This window comes from Hylobates moloch, unplaced genomic scaffold, assembly GCF_009828535.3.
Source record: "Hylobates moloch isolate HMO894 unplaced genomic scaffold, HMol_V3 SCAFFOLD_18, whole genome shotgun sequence".
In the NCBI taxonomy this organism is placed as follows: Eukaryota; Metazoa; Chordata; class Mammalia; order Primates; family Hylobatidae; genus Hylobates; species Hylobates moloch.
The window spans coordinates 67,040,689-67,054,570 of record NW_026652293.1 but is presented as its reverse complement, the minus strand read 5'-3'; the positions used below and the strand labels follow the sequence as shown (position 1 = coordinate 67,054,570).

General features: G+C 38.2%; 1 protein-coding gene across 8 annotated transcripts in view; it reads left to right on the top strand.

Moving 5' to 3' along the window:
* The window catches only part of TARBP1 (TAR (HIV-1) RNA binding protein 1), a 90,941-nt gene that overhangs the window by 30,912 nt on the left and 46,147 nt on the right, over positions 1-13,882 (top strand). For all 8 annotated transcript variants that reach the window (XR_009210900.1, XR_009210901.1, XR_004245173.2 and 5 more), the window contains 2 exons: positions 1,259-1,431; positions 10,866-10,963. Coding sequence is in view for 5 of the 8 variants with exons in the window: in XM_032137586.2 (XP_031993477.1) it covers positions 1,259-1,431; positions 10,866-10,963 (271 nt within the window). In the remaining 3 variants the exon portion in view is untranslated. The remainder of the gene's footprint in view (positions 1-1,258; positions 1,432-10,865; positions 10,964-13,882) is intronic.

Genomic DNA, 13,882 nt, shown 5'->3' with positions numbered 1-13,882 from the left:
CACAGTAGCTCATGCCTGTAATCCCAGCACTTTGGGAGGCCAAGGCAGGCAGATCACCTGAGGTCAGGAGTTTGAGGCCAGACTGGCCAACATGGTGAAACCCTGTCTCTACTAAAAATACAAAAATCAGCCAGGCGTGGTGGTGCATGTCTGTAGTCCCAACTACTAGAGAGGCTAAGGCGGGAAGATCACTTGAACTGGGCGGCGGACGTTGCAGTGAGCCAAGATTGCACCATTGCACTCCAGCCTGGACCACAGAGTGAGACTCCATCTGAAAAAAATTTAATGTTAAGTTAGAGAAGATTACAAAACCATATACAATAATCACTGGTTTTATATCAGAATATTAGAAATAGATTACAAGATTCCAGTATAAGTTTAGGTAAAGAGATTTACTGGATTTGACTCCTTTGTAAAATACGTAATTAAAAAAACGGTAATAAAGATAAAACAATCTTATTTATATTTTGTGAGAATGGAAGCAGGTCAGTTTTCACTAGATTATAGTTTTCAATAAGCAGCATCTTTAGGTAGATCAGGTAGGATATTTGCATGACATACAGTTAATTTGATTTACATCAAATCTCTTTTCTAGACAAAGATTTTGTACCGAAGTTGGTTATCCAGTCTGGGAAAATAAGTGAGACCCCGTCTCTACAAAAATTGAAAAATTAGCCGGACATGGTGGCTCACACCTGTGGTCTTAGCTACTTAGGAGGCTGATGTGGGAAGACTGCTTGAGCCTGGGAGGTTGAGGCCACAGTGAGCTGTGATCACACCACAGCACTCCAGCCTGGGTGACAGTGAGACCCCATCTCAAAAAAAAAAAAAAAAGTTGGTTAACAGTTTTTAATGAATCCTTAGGGGTTTTTTTTTTTTTTTTTTTTTTGATTTTTAAAAACATGTTCTATTTCCTTGACTAACTTATGTTTGTTTTGGTTTTATATTTTTGTATTATGGAAGCAGGGTCTCATCAATTTAATTTACACGTTAATTGGGTATAGGATTTCCTTCCTGCTGGTACCTGGCATTGAGGACAGTGGTTCTTCCCTGTGCTTTCTTGAGTGAGTTGCCACCCTCACGGGAAAGCACGGACCGGAAGATGAGTCCTTGTAGCTGCTGGTTGTCTGGGTCTTTCATGAGCGTAACTTTGTCTAATTGGATCCATTAGCTAACCAGTTTTCACCCAATTATAGGTGGGAAGCAATTTGCTTATGCTTTTGAAATGGTTGATTTTGGCGTGTCTTTTAATGTCTAGCGGAAAGCAGAGAACAGAGAATGTATTGCGGATATTCTTAGACCCTCTTCTGGATGTGCTTATGAAGTTTGGTACCAATGCCTACATGCCCTTGCTGAAGACTGACAGATGCCTCCAGTTGCTGTTGAAGCTGTTGAACACATGCAGGTTGAAAGGTTCCAGTGTCCAAGATGGTGAGGATAAGTTGTTGCTCTTGGTATCTTGCTTGATATAGCATTGGTATTTAGAGTGAGAGGAAACTTCTGACTTTTTAAAATAAAAAGAAAACTTTTTATATAATTTAGAAATTATATATATTTAAGAAATTATATAATTAGATATTAAGAAATTATATAATTTAAGAAAAATATTTATGGAGTATCTCCCAATGGTGCTGGGGATACAGTGGTGAAGGTGCAACCATCTGTTCTCGTGAGTTGACATTCTAGTAGTTTATATGTGTTGGTTACTATAATGTAATTTCATTTGCTTTTTTAAAAAATTTATGCATGCTTATTGATTTCTAGACCATTTAAAATGATCACTATTTTGTATATGTTTAAGCAGGATCCATTTCTGATTGCCACTCTGCTAAAGCATGAGAATGGCAGTACTTTTATAATTACTTGTTTTTAAATATGTTCATCTCTGAGTACCTTTTAAGTAGAAAATACTTCACAGAGAAAGTTAGTGATAGTAGTAGAAGCATTGAGCTCTTTCTTCTCTCCTTAAACTAAGGTATGTAAAACAGCAGTTGAAAATCCATAGACATCAGAGATGAGAGTAGTGACAGGTGAACCTCCCAGTCCTTCCTGACCAGTCTCATTTGCAGTTTTAGAAATTTCCTATTTAAAAATTCTAGAGGAGTATTAGTATTAGGTTGAACCTGAGAATAAAATTGATATGATTATATTTTAATATATGCTTATGAAATATCCTTTTTTTAATAATGATAGTAGCAGAACCAAATGCTATGAAAATACGGTAATTTTTTATAAGACTTTCAACTCCTTAAGGGCATACATTTGAATTCACTGGAGCTGTCCTGACTATTTACTCCTATGCTCAGTGCTTTCAGTGTAAAACTGGGTCACATGTGCCCTTGAAAAATTGCTATAATTTTGGATACAGACAAAAGAATGTGTGATATGTAAGTTACATATAAGTTAGGATGCAAAGTAATTAAACACCTGTGTACTCACATGCAACCTAAGAATGAATTTACCTGTTTAGTGCCCTCCTGTTACTCTGTCTTCCTATTTTGACTTTTATTACATCCATGAATTTTAGAAAAGGATTTTTAGCGCATATATGCTATTCCTCAAGAAGATATTATTTTTTTAACTACTTTATTGAGGTATAATTGATGTGTTAAGAGGCTTTACGTATTTAATGTATGCAACTTGATGAGTTTGGGGATAGGTATACACCCCTGAAACCATCACCACCATCAGAGCCATAGACGTATCCTTCACCTCCCAAAGTTTCCTCCCGCTCCTATTATTATTACTGTTTGTAATAAGAAGACTTAACCTAAGATCTGCCCTCTTATCAAGTATGAGTTAGAGGTAGAAACTTGGGAGCCATTAACATACAGGTGGTATTTAAGGTCATGAGACTGGATGAGAGTGTTAGGGGAGCAAGTGTAGACAGAGAAGGGGTCCAAGTACCTTGGGGGCTTCAATGTCCAGAGGTTAGGGAGGTGAAGAGGAACAGCAGAGGATACCTAGGGGAATTTATAGCCAGAGAAGAGGAAAACCAGGAAGCCAGCAAAGAATGTGTTTCTGGGAGGAGGGCGGGATCCCACGCCAGAGGCTGTTGATGCCCTGACAGAAGGACTGGGAATTGACCATCCAATTTAGCAACATGGAAATCAGTGGTGACCTCGACGGAAGCAATTTGGGGCAGTGATGGGGGCCACTCAGGGAGAGAAATGAAAATAGTGAGTAAAATAGCAAGTTTTTTATGTAGAGCAGCAGAGAAATGGAGCTGTTGGTGGTGAGGAACGAGAAGTTGTTTTTGTTTCCTTAAGAGGTGAATATAACCATGTTTATGTGCTGATGGAAGTGATTTCATTGATGGAAGTTTTGAAGACATAAAGGGGTGGTATTTGCTGGCTGGCATCCAAGCATAGGTGAGAGTGTATGGAATCCAGGGCACAAGTGGTTCTAGAAGGTTCCAGAAGGAGCACTGATAGAAAGAGGTAGGTACAGGTAGGTGGGTGGAAATAGGAGGTCGTAAAAGTTCTTTTCTAATTTTTTCTGTTTTTGTAAGGAAAGAGGAGATAGAGTGAGGGTAGGGGTGGGAGTGTTGGCAGTGTGAGGACAGGGTATAAGCATCTGTCTGGGAAAGAGGCTTTGTGAGTGCTCTAAGGCAGTGCTCTAGGATTGCTGGGCTTGCTGAGCGCGCCCTTGAGGTTGCGATCTTGAATTCACAGTGACATCAGTCCAGACGGCTGTGTTTTCCTCCAGCCTGTGATGTGCAATACCACTTTACTGTGCCTAATCAGATGAGATTCAGGGATTGTCATTCTGCAGATACAGTTTTTATAAAATGATGTTTCCATGATTATATGTTTAATCTGCAACAACTGTATAATGTTTACTTTTAAATTTGAGGAAACTTACTTTTAGTTACATATAGCTTCCCTTTCATTACACTGGATTATATGAGCCTTCAATAATTATTACTGCTTCTGCCCTCACTACTGGCTGAATTTGTCACTGTGGTGGGTCTGGTCTTTGCTGAGTCTCGCTTTTTTCGTGCAAGTGATCTCTTGTCTATTGGAACTTTTCTTCCTGACATAGCTTTTTATACAGTTAGTTTTACGCATAGATAGTTTTATGCATAAAGTAAAATTTACATTTTCACTATATGTAAGTGTACAGTTTTGTGACATAGAGTGTGTTCACGCTGTTGTGCAGCCATCACCATCATCCATCTCCAATTTTCCTCTTCCTGAACTGGAACTCTGTACCTGCGAAACACTAATTCCCCATTTCCCTTTTTCCCCAGGCCCTGGCAATCACTATTCTACTTTCTGTCTCTATGAGTTTGACTCCTCTGGGTACCTCCTAGAAGTGGAATCATACAGCATTTGTCCTTTTGTGTCTGACTTATTTTTATTTCACTGAACATCGTGTCTTCTGGGTCCATCCATGTTGTAGTACGTATCATGCTTTGATTCCTTTTAAAGGCCAAATAATATTCTGTTGTTTGTCTAGATTATAATTGGTTATCCATTCATCTGTTGACGAACAATTGGATTTTTTTCATCTTCTATTTTGTGAATAATGCTGCTGTGAACATGGGTGTACAATGTTCAGGTCTGTTTGAGTCCCTGCTTTCAGTTCTTTTGGAAGTGAAATTTCTGTATCATATGGTAATTCTGTTTAATTTTTTGAGGAACTGCCATACACTTTTCCACAGTGGCTGCACCATTTTACATTTTCACCAGTATCAGGGTGTCAGGGTATCAGTTTTTCCACATCCTCTCCAACACTCGTTAATGGGCTTTTAAAAATAATAGCCATCCTAATGGGGATAAAGTGCTGCTTCATCATGATTTTGACTGTGATCGCTTTTTGACTAATACTGGTACCACTTCTTTTGGAATTCAGTTTACTGCTATAAATTATATGAGGCATAGACTAGGAAACTAAACCATAATTTTTTTTTTTTTTTTGAGACGGAATTTTGCTCTTGTTGCCCAGGCTGGAGTGCAATGGTGCGATCTTGGCTCACCGCAGCCTTTGCCTCCCGGGTTCAAGTGATTCTTCTGCCTCAGCCTCCCGAGTAGCTGAGATTACAGGCATGTGCCACCATGCCCGGCTAATTTTGTATTTTTATTAGAGATGGGGTTTCTCCGTGTTGGTCAGGCTGGTCTCGAACTCCCAACCTTAGGTGATCCACCTGCCTCAGCCTCCCAAAGTGCTAGGATTATAGGCATGAGTCACTGTGCCCGGCCCCAAACCATAATTTTTATTCTGGCTTGAATTTTTGCCCACAGTTTGTATATTGTGACAGGGTGTTAAATTCAGAGATGTGGCAGTGACCAGGGGATGTGCCTTGAGGGTGAGATAGAGGCTCTTCTGTATTGTGGTAATTAAGAGGAGCCACTGGGGTAGGGATGATAATATTGGATGCCTTGAAGGCAGCTACTTTTCTTCATGTCTTTCTGTTCTCTCTTCTCCAAGGCCTAAACTTTCCCTTGAAATCTCAAATTTATTTTAATTGAATGGGTTTGTATATATGAGGAAAGTAAATCTATTTTATGCTATTAATGTAAGTTTGATATTTAAGGAGTTGACTATATAGGAGAAAGAAAAGACAGAGTAATATGGAAGACAAGAGTATTCTGTTTTTCTCATATTCATTGGTTATAGTTTTTAATTTTTTAATAAAGGCTTTTACTTTCCAATCATTTGCTGGTGGCTTCTTGACCTGGCAAGTGACTCATGAGATACTCCAGAGGCTATATAATATAGCCCCTGGGTAACATGAAAATTTTAAATTAATTTTTAATGTATGTAATCTCTTAATGAACACTTCTCAGAGTGATAGATACGGCATTTTATGAAGTGTCTATTAAATCTTCTGCCAAGTTAGTCCTTTGTCAGATATGTGATTTGCACATATTTTCTTCTTGTCTGCAGCTTATCTTTTCATTTTCTCAACAGTGTCTTTTTGCAGAGCCAAAGTTTTTATTCTGATCTAATCCAGGTTATTTTTGTTTTGTTTTATGGATCGTGCAGTAGGTATTACGACTGAGAACTCTGCCTTAGCCCCAGGTCATATAGGATTTTTCTCCTTCGTTTATTATTTGACTTTTAGACTTGTGATATTCTTAGGGTTAATTTCTAAGGTGTAAGGTTTAGGTCAAGGTTAGTTTTTTTGCCTTTGCTGGTGTAGTTGCACCAGCACCATTTGTTGGAGAGACTGAGTATCCTTTCTCTGTTGAATTGTTTTTTACTTTTGTCAAAAATTAATTGGCCATGATGGAAACAATCCAAAGTAGATGGGTAGATGAATGGATAATATGTGGTTTATACATACTCAGCCATAAAAAGGAATGAAGTAGTAATACATGTTACAACATGGATAAACCTTGAAAACATTATCTTAAGGGAAAGGTGATCACTAAAGACCACATATTATATGATCTCATTTAAATGAAATGTCCGGAATAGGCAAATCTACAGAGACAGAAAGTAGATTGGGGTTGCTTAGGGCTGGGAGAAAATAGGGGTTGAGGGCCTGATGATTTAAAGGGTATGAGGTTTCTCTTTGAGGTGATGAAATGTTCTAATATTGACTGTGGTGATGGTTGCACATATCTGTGACTATACAAGAAACTATTGAATTAGATACCTTTAATGGGGGAATTGAATGCTCTGTGAATTCTATCTCAAAAAATTGTTTACAAATAATTAATTTGGCCGTATTTGTGTTGATGTAATTCTGGAGTCTTCTGTTCTTTTGATCTAAGTGTTTATTCCTTTGCCAATACCACAAGGTTTTGGTTATTGTAGATTTATAATAAGTCTTAAAATAGGTAGTGTGGTTCTTTCGAATTCTTTTTTGTCCAAAAGTATTTTTAGCTATTCTAGTTCCTTTACCTTTCCATATAAATTATATCATCAACTTATATGTACCTACAAAAAAAAAAAAGTCCTGCTGGGATCTTGACTGGAATTGCATTAAATGCATAGATCAGTTTTTGGAGAATTGCTTTCTTATGCTGAAACTTTTAATACATGAATATGGTATTTCCGTACATTTATTTATTTATTTATTTAGAGACAGGGTCTTACTTTGTCACCCAGGCTGGAGTACAGTGGTGCAATCTCAGCTCACTGCAGCCTCCACCTCCCATGTTCAAGCAATCCTGCTGCCTCAGCCCCCCAGGTAGCTGGGACTGCAGGCGCTCACCACCATGCCTGGTTAATTTTTGTATTTTTAGTAGAGATGGGGTTTTGCCGTGTTGTCCAGGCTGATCTCAAACTCTTTACCTCAGGTGATCTGCCCACCTCAGCCTCCCAGAATGCTGGGATTACAGGTATGAGCCACCGCGCCTGGCCTGTCTCTGCGTTTACTTAGGTTGTCTGTGATTTTTTTCATCAGTTTTATAGTTTTCAGCATATAGATCTTACACAGGTTTTGTAAGATTTATAACTATTTCTTTTGAGGGGAAGCTGTTGTAAATGATAGTTTTAAAAATTTCAATTTTTAACTGTATGTTGCTAGTATATAGAAATATGATTGATTTTGGTATGTTGACCTTGTATCCTGTGACTTTGCTGAAGGACGTAATTCTAGGAGTTTGTTTGTTTGAAGGTTCCTTGGGATTTTCTTTGTAGACAATCATGTCATCTGTGAATAGGGGCAGTAGAATTGTCTGTAGTATTCCCTTACTCTTTTAATGCCTGTTGGGTCTGTAGTGTTAGCTCTGTCTTCTTAATTCCTAATAGTGATAATTTGTGTGTGTGTGCGCGTGCGTGCGCGCGCTTACTCATGTGCACTCTCTCTCTCTCTCTCTCTGTCTCTGGTCTGGCTTGCTATTGGTTTATCATTTTATTGACCTTTTCAAAGAACCTTTTTGGTTTCACTGATTTTTTTTATAGATTTTTTTTTTTTTTTGGTCAATTTCATTGATTTCTGTTTGGTTCTTTCTGCTTGTGTTTGGTTTATTTTGCCTTTTTTTCCTTTTAGTGTTAAGGCAGAAGCATAGATTGTTGATTTTAGATGTTTCTTGTTTTCTGAAATGACAGTGCTATTAATTTTCCTCCAAGTGTTGCTTTAACTACATCCCACAAATTTTGGCATGTTGCATTTTCAGCTCAAAATATTTTCTAACTTTCCTTGACGCTTTCTCTTTGACCCATGAATTATTTAAAACATCTTTGGAGACTTTCCTATTATCTTTCTGTTACTGCTTTCTAATTTAATTACATTGTGGTCACATAACATACATCATATTATTTCAGTTTTTAAAATTTTTTTAAGTTTATGTGGGATATAGTCTATCTTGGTGAATGTTTCATGTACTCTGGAAAAGAATATTATTTTACTAGTGGCTGACGTGTTCAATAAATGTCAGTTATATCCAAGAGTTTTCATGGTGTTTTTTAGTTCCTTATCCTTGCTGATTTTCTGTTTATTCCTTGTTTCTATTACTGAGAGAGGAACCTTGAAATCTCTGTTTCCCAGGCTGGAGTGCAATGGTGTGATCTTGGCTCACTGCAACCTCCACCTCCTGGGTTCAAGTGATTCTCCTGCCTCAGTCTACTGAGTAGCTGGGATTACAGGTGCCTGCCATCATGCCTGCTAATTTTTGTATTTTTAGTAGAAATGAGGTTTCACCATGTTGGCCAGGTTAGTCTCGAACTCTTGACCTCAGGTGATTCAACCGCTGTGGCCTCCCAAAGTGCTAAGATTACAGGCATGAGCCACCATACTGGGCCTTTGATTTTCATTTCTCTCTTTCCTCTCTTTTGGGCAGTTTGAACATTATTTAGTATTCCATTTAAATTCAGCCTTTTTTTTTTTTTGTGGTTGCCTTAGGATTGCAGTACGTATACTTTGTGCAGTCTGTTTGGAATTAATATTTACCACTTGAAGTGAATATAGAAACTTCCCTTCTGATAGGGCCCTTCTTCCTTTCCCCTGTCTGTGGTAGTTGTCTTATATTTACATTTGTTGAAAACACTGCAAGATGTTATAATTTTTGCTTTTAACCAACAAACAAATTTTAAAGAACTCAAGAGAAAAGGGCCCGTTATATTTACTTACATGTTTACAGGTCTCTTTTGCCCTTTGTTCCTGATAGTCCAAATTTCCCTATGGCATCATGTCCTTTTTGTTCAAAAAAACTTCTTTTAGCATTTCTTTTGGAACACATTTGTTGCAGTGAATTCTCTTAGTTTCCCTCATCTGAGATATCTTTATTTCACCTTCATTTCTGAAGGATATTTTTTCTGGATATAAAATCCTGGCTTGATAGATCTTATCTTTCATCAGTTTAAAAATGCTGTTCCATTTGCCTCTGGTTTCTCGCGAGAACTCCATAGTCGTCAGGTTGTTCTTTGGCAATGTCATTTTTCTCTGTTTTCAAGATTGTTTTTTCATCAAGCTTGTTTTTAGCAGTTTGGCTGCCCTTTGTCTGGGCATGAATTTCTTTGGATGTATCCTTTTAGATTTCCCTGAAACTTCTTGAATCTGTAGGTTTATGCCCTTTATCAGATTTGGAAAGTTTTCAGCCATTTCTTTATACAGATACTTCTTCAGCCCCACTGTCTTTCTCTTTTCTTTCTGGAGCTGTGATGGCATGAAAAACTAAGATCGTTGTTATTATCCCGCAGATCTCTAGTTCTGCTTCTTATTTTTTCAACCATTTTTCTCTCTGTTGTTCAGATGTCATATTTTTGTTGATCTGTTTTCAAGTTCACTGACTCCTCTCGCATCTCTTTTGTTATTCATCCCATTCAGTGAATTTATTTCAGTTATTGTACTTTTCAATTATAAAATTTCTATTTGGTTTTTCTATATATCTTCTCTTTCTTTGCTGAGGATTTCTAGTTTCCATTTCCTTCAAGATTGTCATTGATTGCTTGCTAAAGCTTTTTTATTAGAGCTGCTTTAATGACTTTTGTCAAACTATCCTAACACCCAAGTCATCTTGTTGGTGTTACCTCTAGATTTTTTTTTTCCATATCAGCTGGGGTTTTCCTGGTTCTTCATATGTTTAGTAATTTTGGATTATATCCTAGCTGTTTTGAATATTGTAATATGAAACTCTGAATCTTGTTTAAATCCTGTGGAGAATGTTGATACTGTTGTCCAGTACACAGTCAACCTGGTTAGGTTGAGGCCTCACATTCTGATTTAGCTTCTGTGGGTGCTGCTTCTGCTGTCAGTTTTGTCTTCACCTCCTTGGCCATGCTCTTTGGACCCATGCCACATGCATTCCATCTGTTGGCTGCTCTGGGAACTGGCCAGTGGGCAACTCTGTTCATTCAGTCCTGAAAGTCTGTGGTGTGCTAATTAGCATCAGATCCGTGCGTGTGCAGCTTGGAGGTGAGCCCAGGAGTTCATAAACAGCTTTCCGAGGCTGCTTTCCTGCATCCCTCCCTCTCTGGAATCCAGTACTCACTGTCTGCTCTCCTGGAGTTCTCCTGTTTCATTCCCTGACCAGAAAGCTGGTGCCCATTCTGCTGCCCACCTTGTTGACTGCTTCTGCATCTGGTTACAATTGGGAGGAGGACCAGAGGGAGAAACATTAGTAAACTCACCACTGTTCAGTGTTACTTCTCTCTGAATCCACCTGCTATTTTTTCCTTGTAGAGTTTTCAAATAGCTGCTTCATGCATTCTGTCTAGGTTTTATAGCTGTGTTCAGTGGTGGAGGGAAGAGTGTTCCTGATCCATCCTACCCACAACTGGAACTCCTAAGTGACTTAAGATTAAGTATAGCTTTCCCCATGGGGTGAATGATTATTATATTATTGAAATTTATTTTTGGCAAGTGATTCACGTGCTTAGCCCAGTTATACATTTACTAGAATATCTGGTGTGTTTTGTACCAAAGAACTGCTATCATTTTAGTTGCATGCTTTTTTTCCCCCATACAGATGAGGTGTCTACTGTTCTTCAGAACTTTGTCATGTCTACTACAGAGAGCATTTCTGAATTTATCCTCAGAAGACTTACTATGAATGAGCTAAATAGTGTAAGTATTCATTGGAATAACTTTCTTTTTCATTTCTTTCATTCTTTTCACCAATATTTGAGTGATCACTGACGCTGTATTACATTGAAAAGAAAAATTAATTTTCTCAAGAAGTGGTCTTAGGAAGCAGCAAAAAAAACCTTAGACTTTGGAGTCTCCTAGTTCCAGTTCCATCTGTATTGTTAGCTATGACCTTGGGCAAGTTACATAGATCTTCTGAGCCTCACCACATTTACATCCAAGGGTTTGGAGAGTTTCAAATGATGTAACATATTTGAAGTACTCACACATTCAATGTATTTTGGGGCCCATATGTCGAGATTCTAATGTAGCAGGTTTGAGACCAGACCCTGAGTGGGGGTGCATGTGTGTTAAAGCTCCATCAGTGATTCTTAAATGCAATTAGGTTTTAGGTATAGAGGATGCTCTGTGACTGTAGCTGTCTTCTCTATCTCTAGACTGTACGTAATTTGTTCTTTTGGGATATGTAAACAAGCTTTTCCCCTTAAAGAATACCTTGAAAATACCAGTTCTTATATGAATGTCTGTTAATTTTTGTTTGTTTGTTTAAAATCTCTAGGGACAAATGTTGAAATGACTTGAATGCTTACATTGCCAATAAAATGAGAAAACATTCTTACTTTAAGAACTTTTATTTAAATACCCAATTAAATATTGATACATTTGTTTGACAGCTTACACAGGTATGAAAATATAAAAATACAAGGGCTCAACTGAAAGACTTGAGATTTTATTATAGAAAGGCAAGGAAACTATTATGAAAATCTCTTTGGATTGGGGAATATTTATCTATATCTTTCTTAATTTTTATCAAGCAATCAATATGAATTCTAGTACACCTAAAATTTTAAGAAGGCATTTATTTATTTTTAATTTTTGTGGGTACATAGTCGGTGTATGTATTTAACCAAGAAGTCATTTAAATATCTAAGTAACTTTAAAATTTAAGTTTTGCTCCAATACTACTTTTTATCCTCAGTATTATTTTTACCTTTTTATATGGGAAATTTCTAAACATATATAAAAGAAGTTTAATGACCCTCCCTTATGCTTATATGATGACCCATTATATAACATGTTTTTGTTTGTTTGGATTTTGAAGCTAAAAATAAAGGGAAAGCTCAATGTTATTTTATCTTTCAGATGCAAAGATTTTAAAAAGTAATTCCATATATGATAGTTTTAAGTTGTTTTGAAAAAGCCATTCTTTAATAAATTAATTAGAATTCCCACTTAAGTACGTTTGTTTAGTAGCTTAGAGTTTAATACAATTCTCTTCCCACACTTTCTCCTGTCAGCAGTGTGCTGGTCGGTGTTTAATGACTGACTCTCTAGGGGAAAAAAGAGCTTGCCTCTGTAGTATTTACCAATTTCCACAGCCGATTTCAACCTACCAATGTGAGGCCACTGAGTTGGAAAGACAGATGATCTTCGGTCTTTGCGATGCTGGCTGGGTCTGCTGCTACGCCGCTGCCTCTCTTAGTTCACAGAGGAAATAGTGGCTGTCAGGCTGGAATGCTCTCAATTTCCAGTTGCCAGATGTATGGACTTACGCTATACACTCACCCACACCTGAACTCATCCTCCCTGTCTTCCCTTTGTTACAAGAGAGTAAGGAAATTGGGATTTCATCCGTCTCCATTTTCTTAAGCACTTTACACCATTGTCTTCTTTCTTTCTTGTGTTTTCAACTACTACTTTTCTCCTGAATTCTTTTCATGAGCATTTTAACAGGTTTAAGCGTCCTCATTTTATTTATTTATTTATTTTTTATTTTTCTGAGATGGAGTCTCGCTTTGTCACCCAGGCTGTGGTGCAGTGGCACGATCTCGGCCCACTGCAACCTCCACCTCCCGGGTTCAAGCAATCTCCTGCCTCAGCCTCCCGAGTAGCTGGTATTACAGGCATGCACCACCGCACCCGGCTGATTTTTGTATTTTTAGTAGAGACGGAGTTTCACTCTGTTGGTCAGGCTGGTTTTGAACCCCTGACCTCAGGTGATCTGCCTGCCTTGACCTCCCAAAGTGCTGGGATTACAGGCATGAGCCACTGCACCCAGCCAAGGGTCCCTCATTTTAAAAGAACCCTCTCTCAATTTCATGTTCCCTTCTAGCACCCTATGTCCTTCTCTTTAAGCAGACTCAATTCTAATTTGACTTTTATCTTTGTTACAACACAGAAATGACTCTCACTAAAGTTGTCAGTGACTCTTTTTCATAAACTTAATGGTTACTTTCTGAACTGTATTTTTCTTTATTCTTTAGTTCTAGTGAACACTGATGACCACCTCCCCCTTGAAACACTGCTTAACTTCTATGACGTCATTCTGTCATGCTTCTCCTGCCCCAGCCCCTGCATCTTTCTGGCCATTATTTCCATTTCTTCTTTGAATGTCCATTCTCTGCTCCCTAACCTTTGAAGCCAGAGCTCTTTAAAGCTTGTCCTTGACCCCTTCTTTTCTCATTCTTTCCCCTGTCACTTGATGATCTCATCTACATCCCCAGCTTCAGTTCTGCCAGGGACCCTCAAATCTCTGTCTCCACCTCAGACCACCTTCTGAGCTTAACGCCCATAGTCGCTTGCTGTATGATGGTGTCAGTTGAATTTCTCTCACTGTTCAAAACTGACTCCCTCATCATAATTCGTACAGGAGGTTCTCCAGGTTACTGTCGCAGTGAATGTCCCACCATCCTGCCAGTTTCTTAAGCCAAAAACTTAGGAATCCTCCCTGGCACCTTCATCCCTCACCCTTGCCCTTTTGTTCAGTCTTGTAATTGTTACCTTCTGTCTGCACTGTATCCTAGCACCTGGCAAAGTGCTTGGCGTCCAGTGGTTGCTCAGTAAAAACTGATTAAATTACTTCCTGTGTGCTTTCTAAGTGCCATAGGAGGCCTTTTC